At 38.5% G+C, this 16,202-nt stretch overlaps 1 protein-coding gene across 2 annotated transcripts in view; it reads right to left on the bottom strand.

Annotated features, from left to right (window-relative positions):
• Positions 1-16,202, bottom strand: part of RELN (reelin) — a 277,039-nt gene that overhangs the window by 219,897 nt on the left and 40,940 nt on the right. For both annotated transcript variants that reach the window (XM_053942869.1, XM_053942868.1), the window contains exon 2: positions 12,272-12,382. In XM_053942869.1, the coding sequence (XP_053798844.1) occupies positions 12,272-12,382 (111 nt within the window). The remainder of the gene's footprint in view (positions 1-12,271; positions 12,383-16,202) is intronic.

The raw sequence follows: 16,202 nt of genomic DNA, 5'->3' as shown, positions 1-16,202 counted from the left end.
GAGAAACTAGATTTCTAGGGAACATCCCAATCAATTAAATTTAAAATACTTCATATGCTATTAAATCAAAATCCTATGTAGTGAAATATTCTAGTTTACAAAGTCCCTCAGTCTCCATCAGCCAATCTGTCCCACCCCTATGAATTCCTTGAATTTTTTTTGTGTAAAGTGCTCACCACAACACCCTGCCATAACTGAATATGACAGACGTCTTTCAAAACTCGTCTGGATGAACTGCAGTGAGCATCAGAAAATTGCATTTCCAGAAGTACTTTGCATTTCAATCAGTCCTTGGAAAACAGGGCACCTGAAGGCATGGTTGTGTGTGAATGTCTGAGCCAGACAGCCAAGGTCCCCAAGCTATACACAGCAAAAATGAAGTCCCTAATGGAAAGATGCTCAGAAACAGACTGAGGAGATCCAACTAGGAGTAAAGCACAGAAAACACCCTAAACTTTCCTGGTTTAAAAAAAAAAAAAAAAAAAAAAAATCAGTAATTCCATTCCGCATAAATGTTTCCAGGACAGAGAATGTTACTGAATTTTACATATCCCGCTCATCATATTTAAGTGGAGAACAAATAAACATTTTTTTGTCCCATGCTAAGCAAAAGTCCTTTAGATTATCACATATATCTGATAAATTCTTCAGGGCAAATCTGAATTCCATACTCATGCCTAATCTTCACACAAACTTTCATCAGAAGCTAGAATGCACCTCTTTGATAGTTTCAGGAAAAATTGTAGCTAAAGCACATTCCAGTTTATTTGGTTGAGCTCTTGACAGGTTATGACGGAAGGTTTTTAAAAGAGTTCATTACGTCTTTGCCCTCCTTAAGCAAAGGTTATCACAAAGCTGCCTGTTTGAGTGAATTATGACTACTGGGTGGTCACTACTGCCTGTGATATTAGTTATTACATGTTCAGTGATAAATTTAAATCATAGATAACAAGAAGAAATCTCTACCAAGACCTTCATTATGGAATCTAAAAATAACAAAATTAAAGTTACGGGGAGAAAATGATAAGCTTAATGTATACATGTGCTGAGCAAGCAGATGGTATATTTCAGGAAATTCACTATTCATATCAAAATTAGAAATTTAAACTTAATCCTCCTAAAAATTAAAACTTGCAGGATGAAACAGTTCTTAAAGATTTTTTTTAATCTAGACTTTGTTAATGTTCATATTCTTTATCTTAAGAGCTGATGCTGTCAGCATTTATTGATTCAGCCTGCTAATTATTACATCAACCTTCCAGCATACCAGAGACTGTCAAGGTGAGTATGATGGCATATGACTGGAGTATGACTCCAGTGTCACAAAATATTTGTGTCACTATTTTATCCAGAAACAGACATATAGAAAATATCAGAGTGATAAAGAAGAAAAATACTGACTTTATTAATAAACTGTTATGTAAAATGTTTCATCACTTGCTATAATGCTGCCAAAATAGCCTTGTCAAGTAATTATTTAAATAGTTTTATTTAAATAAACTAGAGCTCAGTAATACTGCTTTCAACAATATCACATCTTCCCAAAACACCACAAGATATTCCATCATTCAGCTATTTAATTTGATGCTATCTGGAAAAAAAATCCAACCTTCTCACACAGCTGCAAAGTATCTTTACTTTCCTACATTGACTACTTGTGTATCTACTGGATTTCTTGTAAAGGTTGTTTTCCTTCAAGCATTCAAACAGCTCAAGCTAAGACTTATGCAGATGCAACAGTTTTGGTTACAAACTGCACCTACTTTAATAATTGCCTTATTTTAACTAAGGGTTAAAATGAGGCAAGAATTACAGTAGATTGACTCATTTGATAAATTTAAAGAAATCCTTGTTTAAGGCTTTCAATATCTTGAAGTTACAGTTTTGACCTAAAAGACCTATTTTCTTTCTTTTCAGAAGCAAAAGTCAGTGTTCAAATGACACTATGTCTAACATGTCACCAAAAATAATGAAACTCAAGCAGCAGATGTACTACTAAAGTATTAACACACATATTTTGTTAAATAAATTTAAAATAATTTTTTTTTCTCCCTCTCTTTTGAAAACTTTAAAAAGAAAGGTGCAAAGCCACACCCAGACTGATACGACCACCCTGGAATTATGGACTTCATTCAGTAACAAAATCCAGCAGAGCAGAACGGCAGAACAACCCTACTCCAAAGAGTAAGGACTTCATGTGAAGATCTGCAATTTTTCTACCTGGGGAATTTATAGCAAGAATGGCTGGACTGACAGACTCCTGTGAGGTGACACTCACTTACAAGCAAGTGCATTTTAGATACTTGACAAATTTCACTTCAAAACAACGCCAAATTTTCTAAGCTCAGTAGTCAGCAAATACCCCTTTTAGATGTGGCACAAGCTGTAAGAATGACCTTGCCCATGCAGAGGCAGCATACCTTCTCTCCACCTGCCAGCAGTGCTGGTGATAGCTGAGCTGGAGCAGCATGGGGGGACTCTGCCCTTCCCTCCTGTGCCCCAAGAGAGCGAGGAGCTGGCCCTGCTCCCACTGCCAGCGTGAACCTGGGAACCTCCTTCTCTAGTTCACGTCTTTCAGCATCCAATAAAGATGCAACCCTACCATTCACTCCCTACAAACAGCAATCACCTTTCACTGGTATATTCTTGAAAATTGGGATATTCCTTTTAGCAGATTTGGAGCAGATTTTTCTTGTGAACCATCTCTGAAAACACACAAATAATTATCAGTCACAACACTGCAAGAGACAAGCAAACAGTGAATTCAGCTGGTAGGACAGGTGATGATCAGGATTTAACAGAGGGCTCCATTTTCCTGTAAGCCTGGTTTTTCACCACATATAATCAACTCTACTTCAAAATGTGGCAAATTGGCAGATAAGGGGGAAGCAGTCTGATGACATTTGTTTGTCATAATATGCCAGAAATTAGTTTACAAACTTGTCTTCAAAATTATGACAAAAACAATTTCCAGTACTATTTCACATTTGCAAGAGGCTTCAATGCATCTTAATTGATGAAGTCCAAGAGCTCAGTAAGTTTTGCTTGAATATGCTATGTGTATATGCTATATATGTGTGACAAACACAAAATGCAAGGAAAATAATAGGCCTGGCACAACCAGAAAGTCAGGAGAAAGGGCTCTGACTGACTGTCCCAGCACAACACATGACAATGAGGCATCTTAGAACCATGCTCTTGACAAGAAGCAATGCAGGCAGGCACACTGACAGCGTGAAGTTCATGCAGCCATGGGAACAATTTCTTGATATATTCTTGAGGCAAACACATGCAGAGAATGCAATTTTAAGATGGCCCTAAATTTCTAGACCATGGCCTTTTCCTCTACTTTATTAAAGATATCCCTCTGTTACTACAAGTTACCATGCAACTCCAGCCTGTCAGTCTTGCTGAATGTAGCTCTCAAAGCACAATGACAACAACCTTTAGAGAATAAAGTATTTTGTTATTGTTATTGCAGTCAATGAAGGCTTAATTCATTTTTCCTTGACTTTTCTATACTATTATCTGTATTATAATAACAGTCATGAACAGTAAAGATTGGGTTGTATTGTGCCAGCATATCTGTACAGAAAAATAAAAAAGAAAGTCCTTGCTTTTGAGATCACAGTCTAGCTGGTGAACAATAGGACAAATATTATTGCTAAGAAAATAAAACAGTAATAAAAGAGAGTTGAGTTATACATTAACATTTCTCTAATCAATGGCAAACAAGAGTGATTTACCCATTAAAAAAGCAGAGAAGATAGATTTTAAGGCAAGATTTAGAATTATAAAATCATTATGGTTAGAAAACATCTCCAAAATCAAGTCCAACTTTTAACCAAATATTAACATGCCCACTAAAAAAACATGCCCACAAAGTGACACATCTAATAATTTTTTGAACACTTCCAGGGATAGTAACTCTACCACTTCCCTGGGGAGACTTTTTCAATGCTTAACCACCCTTTCAGTGAAGAAATTTTTCCTAATACCCAATCTAAACCTCCCCTGGTGCAACCTGAAGCCGTTTCTCCTTTTCCTGTTAGTTGTTGCCTGGGAGAAGAGACGGACTCCCACCTCACCAGAGCCTCCTGTCAGGCAGTTGTAAGAGTGATAATGTCACACCCCTGAGCCCCCTTTTCTCCAGGCTGAACACCCCCAGCTCCCTCAGCTGCTCCCCATCAGACTTGTGCTCCAGACCCTTCCCCAGCTCTGTTGCCCTTCTCTTGACTCTCTCCAGCACCTTAATGTGCTTCTTGTACTGAGGGACCCAAAACTGAACAGAGGATTTGTGGTGTGGCCTCACCAGTGCCAAGTACAGGGGGACAATCACTGCCCTGCTCCTGCTGGCCACTCTGCTGTTTATACAAGCCAGGATGCCTTTGGCCTTTTTGGCCACCTGGGCACACACTGATCATGGTCAACTGACTGTGGGCCAGAACCCCCAGATACTTTTCCAATGGGCATGAGCTTTTTTACAAAAAAAGAAAATTTGGAATATGTTTAACAGCACTGTTACAAAGAGTTACTGTTTGTAACAGTAAAGAGCACATGGTACTTGAAATTAGGATGAAAAAAGGAGAGTGAGGAATAAATGCATATGTCTACATAGATGGGGGGGGGGGTGTGTATCTATTTCTATATTATTTTCCATTATTAAAAGGACCTACAATTTGCACAGTTCAAAAAGTGTTTCAAATTACTTTCAATAAATATTAGGATAAATAAAAATCATCAACCTGTCACAACGAATATTTAATGTCTTAATATATGTTGAATGAAATCCTTACCTTATTGGAATCAGGAATATTCTCAGAAGTATGAGGTATAGCAAAAACACTGATCAGATCAAAATCTTTCACAATAGTTTTTTTACTACATGCATTTTATAAAAAATTAGGATGCGATTGAAAAATTACATTAAAATTACAATTATTCTCTAGCTTTTCCCCATACAATATTTTGGTCACCCAGGGGGAAAAAATGGATTTATATAAGACCTGAAAAAAACATCGCTGCTGAATAAATGTACTTACTAAATTGGACCAAAATTGGCCCCAACAATTAGCATTCTGGGTTTGGCTGTGTAAAAGTATTTCTAAAGGCATTTTCTAGTTTAAAAACTCCAGGGGCCCCTTTATAGGCACTGGCACATGGAAAATGCTCCTCTGTGCCTCCAGTGCAATCATCACCCCGATCTCATCTGCAAAGCCTTAAGCGTTGCCTGTAGAATTAAACACTCACCTGCACCCACTATTCAGAGCTCACAAATACAAGCAATGTTACATGTGCCACACCTCTAAGGAGGCTCGTTCTCCTTTTCAGTCTTCGCCACACAAATGCTAGCAGGACCTACCAGTATATTTAAAAGGTTAACAGCTTGAAGTATTTTAATGTCATCCTCATAATGCTACGAAGATATTTGAAATTGTGGACTAACTCAAAACTTCTCAACAGATTAGGCAAAATTGGATTTTGATGTCCAAGAGCTGCTGCTGCTGCCATGGCTGGAGTTAGACAAACCTGAGTTACACAAATCTGACAAGTCCAAGAGTAGTTGCAGAAAAGGATAAGGGGTTTAGGGTGACTGGACTGGGTGAAACTAGACTAAAATGAGGCCACTTTAAGTATTTTCTGTGTAGGCTCCCTCTCCAGTTAGCTTTTTCCTCCAACCTTGGGGCATTGGTGTCTGCCTTATCCAGCTACACATGAGGAATTATCTTCCTCAGCATAAAATATTTTGGCAGTTCCTTGCCAGGCAAGCACGGGTAATTAGGTAATTACTGCCTATGCCATGATAATGAATATATGTTGTATTAATAAAGTTAAAACCCTTTCCACAAGGCACATATGACAGTAAATCATTTGCAGAAATGGTCAACTTTTGGGCATGAAGACAATTAAATAGTAATTAAACATCATGACACAGAGACTTTTAAAGTTTTATCATCATTATGGTTTTCTTACATACCATTTGTAGGTGGAAGTATCTTAAAACTCAAATGTAAACTTTCTTGACCAATGTCAGTTTGGCATCAACTGACTACTTAATTGACTGTTAACAAATTCTTCAAGATATGACTGCTGTACAGATATGTTATCTTCCTGTTAATTGGTAATTATACATTGGCAGGAAAATCACTGTTTCTTTCCAATTATTCCAGAACTCAGTGACTATTTAAACTTTGCTAATTAGCAGCGGAGGGCTGTTACATCTTCTGGGCAAATTGTATTTGATAATCCCCATTAAAATATACATGGCAGTAGTTGACTTGTAACAAAGAAAAAAAAAAAGGAAAAAAAAAAGTGGCAGTTCAAAGGGTATTAGATACAGCACAAGGCAAACAGGGGCCTATTAAAATTTCTCCAACTGTTCTAATGAGAATGCCGAGGGTCATTTCTTCCTAGTTTACCATCTGTTTGGTTTCTGGCAAATATCTCTGGTGTGAAGGGAGGGTCCTGGAGCCCATTTGGCTTGTCACAAAATAAACCAGGGATCTGCAGCAATTTCAGTAAGTTACAAAACTGCACTTCAATATCAGTAGCATGTACATAGCTGAAAACTTTTTTAAAAAGTTGTCATTTACCGACTATTCCTTACTTTTTAGAGCTGTGAGCAAGCTAGAGAGACAGACTGAGCAGGGGGGATCAATCTTATAGGCTCACATAATAAGAGAATGCAACAGTTGGCCTTTTTCCATCTCACAATGTTAGTGGGGGATATTTTCCTTTATATGTCAAAATCTGAAAGCAAAACATTGTCCCAGAAGCAACAGTGTTTGAGCAGAAACTGATGCCAAAACCAAGCCTCTGACAGCTCAAAACCACACACCCCATCCAGGATCAGGAGGAGCCTTGGGTGCCTCCAATGCACAGTCCAGACCCATGTGCTGACAGAGCTGGGGTGCACTGTCTGTGTACCCCCTTGGACATCACACTGTGGGTGTCTCTCACCCACCCAGGCACCTTCTTTGCTTCTTCCTCTGGAGGTGAAACCAGCATCAGGCAACGCCGCCTGCAGCAACTCTGCCCTGAGGCCGCTCAGAGCCAAAGGGGATCCGGGACCTGGAAACCACTCTTTTCCTTTTCCTTTTCCCCGGTTCCCAGCCCATACAGAACCAGATCAAAATGATCCTTCCTCTATAAACTGAGAGGGGGTTTTCAAAATGATCCTTCCTCTATAAACTGAGAGGGGGTTTTGGTTGGCTATGCACTCCCATATGTAACCAAAATACTCAGTGAAGGATTATGTGAGGGCTGCTTTAATCCTGTCAAAAGGCAATAGAATAGAAAAAAGCAAAGAGTATAAGATAATTTAAGTGTCATTATATCTGGTGATTGCTCTTTCCAGGACTTCCTCTAGGAAATGTATTATTCACCATATTTCAAAGATTTTTTGTAACTATTCATTTTTTTTTAAATCCCAGAGAGTCAATGTAATACTTAAAATATGTATGATCACTTTCATGGTATAGAAACAAAGAATTGCAAAAGAGAAAAAACTGCAACATCATTTTTCATCTTCTGGGTTTTTTTTTTGCTTTCTAGAAGACGCAACTTCAGGCACTAAAATGTTTCCAGTTAACATCACCCTCCTAGTTTCCTATAAAGTAGCCCACACAGTTAAAAAAACCCTTAATTTCATGAGGAGTTTATGACCTCACAGTAGAATCTGTTTTAAAAGATTGCAAATTACAAGTTGTTTAAACCTACAGAGAATATAAACAAAAAGTTTCTGTTATCCAATTAGGCCTATGGCAACACTTTCCAGTGTAATCAGAGCTTGGAGTCCACTATCTCTACCACAACAGAACCTACAGTCTTCCAAGAGGACCTTTGCAATTTAGGTTGGAAGGTTAATGTATATATAAATGTAATCATGAAATTACTTGTTAATTCCACATTTACTAAAAGGTAAACATTAGTGTAGTCATTATGATTTTGCATAAAATTAGGGTTTTGGGTGGCTTAGCATGTTTCCCACTGTAGTTTGTAAGAAAATAATTACACCAAATTTAAATGTAATTTGTCATGTATTTGTCATGTGAAAAGCTACCAGGGAGCCAGAAAGCCTTGGGAAGGACTGGGATGCATGGAGATGCAGTGTGAGTGGCAGGTCAAAGGCAAGCTTTGATGTGCACAGCCCAGCACATCTGTCTGCTCAGCCAGCCTGTCACCAGGATCATCCTGTGTAATGAGACAGATTCGGGTCCTCAGCTCATGGTGCTCCTTATCACTGCTGAGGGATTAGGCTGTAATCTTCTCCTGTAATTGTAGGAATGATACCCTGCTCCCTGCTCCCTGCTTTCCAGAGCACGCGGCTTTGGAGGAGCCGTGTGGTATTTTGGTGCTTCTGCCGAGCTGCAGAGTGGTTCCCCGATCACCCACAAAACCATTTATCCTTATTCTCGTTTGCAAGCAGTCATTCCCATCAGACCCACCACCACATTTGTAGCTTTCTTATATATATTTTTTTAGTACTCCTGCCTCCCATTTTCCTCTTTTATATTTGGACTAATCCAAGCAATAAGAGCCCCTAAATGACTGTATGGGAGATTAGTCTTGGTGGGCAGATAAACCCCAGAGCACAGCCAGATGACCCAGGCAGTCAAAAAAAAGGCCAAACCCCAACAAGAAGCCTTGGAGACAAAAGCAGAAGAAAGAAAAAGCACTGATGGATAAAGAGATCCCACAGAAGTCCAAAATGTGTCTCCAGAGACAGAAAGGGTGTGAATAAACTGAGGGCTACCAGTGTGCATGTGAAAGGAAGAGACAAAGACTGGGATTGCCCATCAGCCATCAACACTGAAAGATGTAAGAACATTTCCATGTACACACCACACTGATCAAGAAAGGAGAGTGGAAATGACACTGAAGAGGTGCAACTGAGAGTATCTGTTGTATCAGGGGGTCTAATGAAAAAGAAACACTCTTCTTACAAGTTACTTTTAAAGATAATTTCTTTGCTAAAGGATCCTCCCAGCTTGATTTAGTGAAGTTTCAACGCATTTACATTTGATCCCAGTTCTAATTCTAGCTTTACAATTTTAGTTTTACCTTAACCTGAACCCAGAAAATGGTTCACCCTGGGACAAAACCACTATTAATTTTCATATCCAAAAAGTCACACATTTCTCCCCAATAAATTGTTAGAAGGTTTCCCAAATAAAAATTTCAACAAGCTTTGTGTCAGTGGAAATTAGAAACTACTTTGCCTACACAATACATAATCCCACAGAGGAAATCAGGAACTATTTCTTTGCCTACATAATGTGTACTGAAGAAGAAAGAAAACATAATCCTAAGAATTAAATTTTTTTTTTCAAAGCTTCTTGACACAGTTAACTGCTATAACTGACAATGATTGTGTCTCCATCAAGTAACTTTCTAAACTGGTAAAAGATAATTGTAGTCACAACACAGTGGCTCATAGCACAAAAAAGAAAATATATGTATGTATGTTAGGGAGACTTCAAATTGTTGGGCAGTCTGGAAGATTAAGATAATCTAGTGTGACCTCCTGTGTGAGACAGACAAGACCATTTCATTGGTAATATTGCAAGGGAGAAAAAATATTCTTCCCTGGGCCATAAGCAACCACTATCAACCCAATTTCAGAATATTACTAGCTTCAGGTTTTAAAGGCCCAGCTTTGCCCCTCCTCCCACCATCTAATCTGTGTTAAACCACATGAATCTTTGAATTGATGTCTCAGAACCTGACTAGTCCTCAACATTAAAAAAAATAATCATTTCCAGCAAGCGAAACCTGAATATCACAATCACTTGCCTCAAAGGAGAAACCGCTTCTTTGTTGATTGGAAAAGATGACACAACAGATGGATCCGGGGTTTCTGGAGAAAGTGTTTTGTGTTTTCTTCAGAAAGCAAAACAATGTCACTTCCACCTACTATTTTGCTAAACAATATATTAAATAATGTGGAGACTACTCTATTTTTCTACTGAAAATGGTAGGTTTTAAAATATTGTTACTTTTTAAAACTACCAAATAATTTTTTAAAGCATATCATTTACATGCTAAACGCCTTTTGGTAGAGGCCAGCTTTCTCATCTCTCACTGCAAAGTAGAGATAGGAAAAGTTTATGTAGCTCTTAGTCCTGGGAGCCATCAGTACATCATATATTAAGGATTCATATAAAATTGCATTTGAAAGCCATTGCCATTTTTCCTTCACTGTTTATTTTTTACTGTGACTTCAAAGACACTGCACAAGAGTATCATCTGTTATGAAACATTCAGACTGGATTTTTTTCATTTTCCAGTATATATAAAAGCTTAGGAAATAGCAAATCCAGAAAATTAAGACCTTTATTTAAAATATTTTTTAACTAACACTATAACATAACTGACCCTGCAGTTTACCCACAGAAAACTAAAAAAAATAAATTCAGAGATGGCAGCACTTTTTCTCTATAGATGGAGGCATACAGATCATGCCAGAAAGACAGAGCATCAGATCTCCTAAAGCATGATATTTGAGAATTTGTATTGATGAACAAAATGAAGGAGCTCCAACTTTGCGTGACTGTTTTTGCATCACTTTGGCTTTTGCATTTTTCCAGCTTGTAGGCTTGGAGCTTCTTTTGCATACAGAACACACATGTCACCAGTTTAATTGCTGGTTATATTACAGTGACAGAATGGTTAAAGTAACACATCAATAGCTAGAGAATGACCTTTGGCAAATTAAAGAAGACCACGTTGTTTTTTCTGTCATACATCACATGTTACTTTAACATCTGTCTCAATAAAACATCTACTGGAACAGCCTTACTCTACAAATGGAGATACACATTTAAGGAAAAATACAGACATTCTTTGAAAATGCACAGAGGTATTTAGGTTCTTAAAATTTTGCTTAATTGCTATTCTTAAATACTTAGTTGTAATTAAACATGACCTATACACTTTGCCCAGTGAGTTTGCCATGATCTCCCAATGATACGAACAATTTACAGCAAGGTAATACCTTGCCAGTGACTTGACCATCCCAGAAATTTCACATTGGTAAGTTCTTTCTGTCTTGCTTACTCTGTCAGATCATATTCATCCTGTAAACAGTACTGTGGGAAAGGAGAAAGAGCAGTACGAATTCTTCCAGAAAATAGAATCTTTCAGTGCCTTCTGCACAAGGCATGAAACACTTGTGCCAGCCATGCTCTCCCCTTTGAAAGACTGAGCAGAATGTCTGAGGTTGAGCTGTGGTGTTATCCACAAATCAAAGCCCTTCTCAAATTATCCCTCAGTACAGTGTTAAATAATGTGCTATTTACATTACATTCTTTCATTTACAAGCAAATGTATTCCTGCTGGGTGACACTCAAATGCCCAGACCGCTCATGCTCTACATGCTTTATAACAAAAGTAAGTACCATGAGAGGTTATTATGAAGAAAGTACTGAATTCTGGCCCAAGCAGACAAATTAGCATTTAAACATGCTACTGCAAGTGCAGTGCAGCTGGTGTCCCATATGACTGGTACCTGGTTTTCTACCTTCACCACAGATTGCTTGTTAGGGTCACTGAGTTCCTCCAATTTGAGGAATGCAATTCTTACTATTACTTGTAAGGATATAAAAAATGCTACCAAATAACAAACTGCAGAAGGTATAGCTGTCAATTACTAGCACAAATTTAGAAAGGATTATTTTAAAAATATTAGTCTTTAGCACAACTGCTACTGCTGAGGGCTACAGCAGAACCTGAAATACATGATAATTTTGCAAAGCCTATCATATCCCTTTTACTACAATTCTGCGTTTTGGACATGGTAAATAATTGGTTGTATGAAATATCTTGACCAGTATTCTGGTTTTAAGGAAGATGCTATTAACTGAATGGAAAAGTAGGTTGGCATAAGCTTAAAGGAAACAGGTTTTCAGCCCAAGAAACACTTAGAGGCTTTGGGCTAAATGCTTTAGTTTCTACAACATGTCACACAATTTAGAAATGGCTGCTTAAAACAATTTATCTGCTGAGGCTTTTCTTAAAATTTATATTATTCAGCATACTAATACCAGGGCTGAGCAAAAGTGAAGATGGTACAAGAAGCAATAAAAGCTGCCTAAAAGCTGCCGCTGCTTTATCTCATTGACTCACACTGTGAGTCTGAATACACTTTCATGTATTATTGATTACTCAGTCTAAATTAACCTGTTCCAGTGATTGTCTTGCTACTGATGTCCTCTGTACAACCAAGTGCTCATTACCCTGTGTTGCAGAAGGTAAATTACACTGGACTTACCAAATCCAAAAGCACTGGAACCACCAACACTCTGGGAAGCCTGAACACTGGTAGATGTGTAGAGCCCAGTTACCAGTAAGCCATCAAAGAAGGTACTTGTCGAAATAGTCACTGAAATGAGAGAAATAAAATATGTGTAATTATGGGTAGGATCCTATACACTTTTTGTGAGCAGGCTTTTGCTCTTGAATGAGATCCCATCATGCAGTCCAGTGAATCCATCTGAATTCCCCCAATATTCATGCTACTTTTACTTTCAGCTCGTGCTTGGGAAGTTTTCTTTGCCAGGAGCATAAACTACGTTATTCATAAAATGCACAATGTGTTTGAAAATAACACATGGGAATATATGGCTTGTAAGAAATTGTGCAGACATTAAACTGTTGTAAAAACAATGAAATAGCCAGGATTATGGTACTGTTCTTTCTGGATCTAAATGGAGTGCCAAGTTACAGTTATCATGCTTATTATAGTATTATACATTTAAGTTATATGGGCATCTGAGACATTACAGATTGTGCATATTTAAATAGCTCAGGAATGTATTTTTAAGAGATTCTTAAGTAATAGCAGAAAACATCCATATAGAAACTACAAATAACATTGGAATCTATATATTCTTTGTTAGAATTGACAATTATTGCAATATTTATTCAATTCTTGTATACACTAATTTTCATATTTTTACTTTGGTGTGTTTGACAAGGTAACCACACAAGGGAAACCAGTTGATGTACCCTTTTTGGATTTCAGCAAAGCTTTTGATACTGTCTCTCATAGGATCTTTCTGGACAGAATGTCCAGCACACAGATAAACACATCATTGGCTCACAGGTTACGCACAAAGGATTTCAGTGACTGGGGTGACATCAGACTGAGGACCTGTCACTAGTTGGGTTCTACAGGGCTCCATCCTGTGCCCTTCCACATCTTCATAAATGAATAAATGATTTGGGCACAGGACTGGAAGGGACACTGAGCGAGTCTGGAGACGGTACGAAACAGGGAGGAGCTGTTGACTCCTTCAAAGGCAGAGAGGCCCTGCAGAGAGATCTCAACAGATCAGAGGGCTGGGCAGTCGCCAACCATATGAAGACCAATAAAACAACAAAAAGCTCTCTCTGCTGAAGAGTCTCATGACTTGCAGCCTCATAACTGAAGATGCATCCAGACCTCAGTTACCACACTCATTCTGCTCCATACCTCAATCCTTTCTATTCCCTTAACTTGGAGAGATCAGTGCTTGTCAGGGATTGCTGATAAACTCTGATCACTCCCTAAATCACATTCTACCTCCCTATATATCCCTCTTTTGCTGGGGACATCATGAGCCAGTGACTGGCCAGGAAACTGAAGCAAGCTACTCCAAGGTGACTGCTAGGACATTCATTGGTGATTCACATTCAACAGAGAAACTGATGGTTTTCTTAAGTCTTAAAAGTCAGTGTTTCCTCTGTGGTACATATTTGGCTTAAAATTAGTGTTTAATAGTTTAAAAAACACAAAAATGTTGACAGTAGCAATTTACTTTGAGAAGAGGAGCAGTATTTACCATGTTTAATTTATTTTTCAACTCTTTGTATTTAATGATCTTCTTTTCTTTGATTATTCAATACTACACTGAATAAACCCCGAATCCAACTTCTTTGCTCCCATGACTCCAAATTTCAGTGTTTTGCAATAGACACTTCCCTGAATTCAGATGCAGGTTCAGAGCCATATGTTCATTTTTAAAGAACAGGCTACTTCTGATACATGTTAAAAGAACAGCAAAATACTCTAGATATTTTTAAAAATAAAAGATGTATTAGGGAGAGTAAAATAAAATCAAACAAGCAAACAATGATTTTTTTCTGCATTTGATGATGAAGTGCTGAATAAATACACGACCTTTTCTTCCTTTTATGCCTTTAAACCAACAAAGAGGGAAAACATATGTTGAAAAGTATGCCTATGTGTTATTTTTGAAGACTTGGCAAAAGAGTCAGTGAAAAGCACTGATAGAAGGGCACTGGGCCAGTACTTTGCTGCCATTTTGTTTCCCTGTAGGGAAGCATCTTATTCTTTACTGGATAGGATATAATGCAAAAGCCTACTGTGAACAGGTGACCAGTTTCTCTGTGGGAAAGAAGTGATATTTCACAATGCCTGTATTCGACTTTGGACATATTTGTGTGATTGTCAGCCCTCATTTTACATAAGCATGTAATAGGTCAATTTTTATTGTTGAAAAATTTCCAACACAGTATGGCTCCCTCATTAAGCCTCTGGGAAACTGCACAAGGCCTCTAGCACATTTTTTAAAAACAGAGCACTAGGCTGTTATTATACACATGTCATACATTTCCGAATAATTCCATAGTTCTTCATGAGAAAAAAATTAATCACAACATTTTCAGTGATAATTTTTTTTTCTCTACCAACTGGTGAAATACATCAAATTCCCATAAAATAAAAGAAAACACACAGTATGCCAAGTGATAATGACCAAGAACAGGAAAGCTGTGCTAATGCACAGCTCAGCAATAGGACTGTGATTTTATATAGGGGCTAGGGCTTATTACTGTGGGGTCCTAAATTCCTCTTCCAAAAGAACAAGAAGGTTCCCTCCACCAGGCATTGTTTGTGCCTTTGCACTGGCTCATGGCAGATGTAGTTGATGTCAAATATGTGGCACTAGAGAAGAAAAGACCAATGCCATGACCCTCTGGGACTTTGGAAAACATCTGGAAGGATACAGAGCAGCCGGGGCTGGGCAGGCAAGGGGGGCTCTGGCACTGCCCCAATGCTGCCCCATGGCACCCAAGGGACAACACAGCAGCAGGTGTCATCTACAAGCCCAAGCAGGCACTGCTCTATCCTCCACAAGACCCTTCTTTGGGAGGAGAATTTGGTGAGTGAAGCAGTCAGGAGCCCTTCCTGTCACTGGGGATGAGTGGCTGAGCAGGGGTGTGCTGTACCCTGCCACCCCATGCCCCATGCCAGCCCTCCCGGCTGCCGCACCAGGACAGGCAGAGATCCCCGAGTCCCCTTGTCCCACCCCTCACACCAGGGATGGGAGCACACAGCCAGGGTGCAGATGAAAGTAGGAAGCCCTCAACTGCTTTGAAACAGTCCACTAGGAGGGACTGAGAACATCTTCCCAAGAAATGCACAAGGGCTGCATTTTGGAACACTGCAAATTTTAGAGACAAAGGTGGTAGCTACTTGAAGAGTTGCTCAACACTTCCTCCTATATTCAGTTCCTGAGATATTTACCAATATTCACCCCCTTGGATTACTTGGGTTGGTTTGTTTTTCATGGTGTCTCCCGCAGACTGATTTAACTATTTAAGGAAGAAGGAATTTCAGTCAAAATATTTCATTTCTGAAATGAGGTTAGAGGACAATATGTTGCCCTGGATGAAAAATTCCAGTGTCCTTTGCTTTCATCAACTCTTCTGCTCTGAACTATGGCAGTGTTTCTCCAAGTTTGGACAAATTATATTTTATGTATATATACATTAAAAAAAAATCAGAGTTCACATATGCTCAACAGAGACATTTTCATTTTTAGTATCTAAATATTTCTTCAGACTCTGTCCTCAGTACTCTTAGAGCACTCTCTGACTAATAAAAGCTCCCTGAAAAAAGTCCCATGAAAAATATTTCAGTCCAGCTATACTGCTTTGTTGGAGCAGAAGTGCTTTGTGGAGATATCATTTTTGATGATGTTTTGATCTGGAAAGTTTCTCAATGTTTTAAAGTAGGATGTCATATCTGCTGGTTGGAGAGAAAGGGGAAAGAGAGGGATTTTTATCAAAAGCAGAAGCCTTCTGTGAGAAAACTCAATTCAACAAAATGCTGAGAAATGTGCAAAATGTCACAAAGTTGCTCCAAAAGTTTGACCAATATCATCATCAATGTCTTTAACTTAGGAGACAGAAAAGCA

This window comes from Vidua chalybeata, chromosome 5 (assembly GCF_026979565.1).
Source record: "Vidua chalybeata isolate OUT-0048 chromosome 5, bVidCha1 merged haplotype, whole genome shotgun sequence".
In the NCBI taxonomy this organism is placed as follows: domain Eukaryota; kingdom Metazoa; phylum Chordata; class Aves; order Passeriformes; family Viduidae; genus Vidua; species Vidua chalybeata.
The sequence above is the reverse complement of the archived record's forward strand: the minus strand, read 5'-3'. Positions and strand labels throughout refer to the sequence as shown.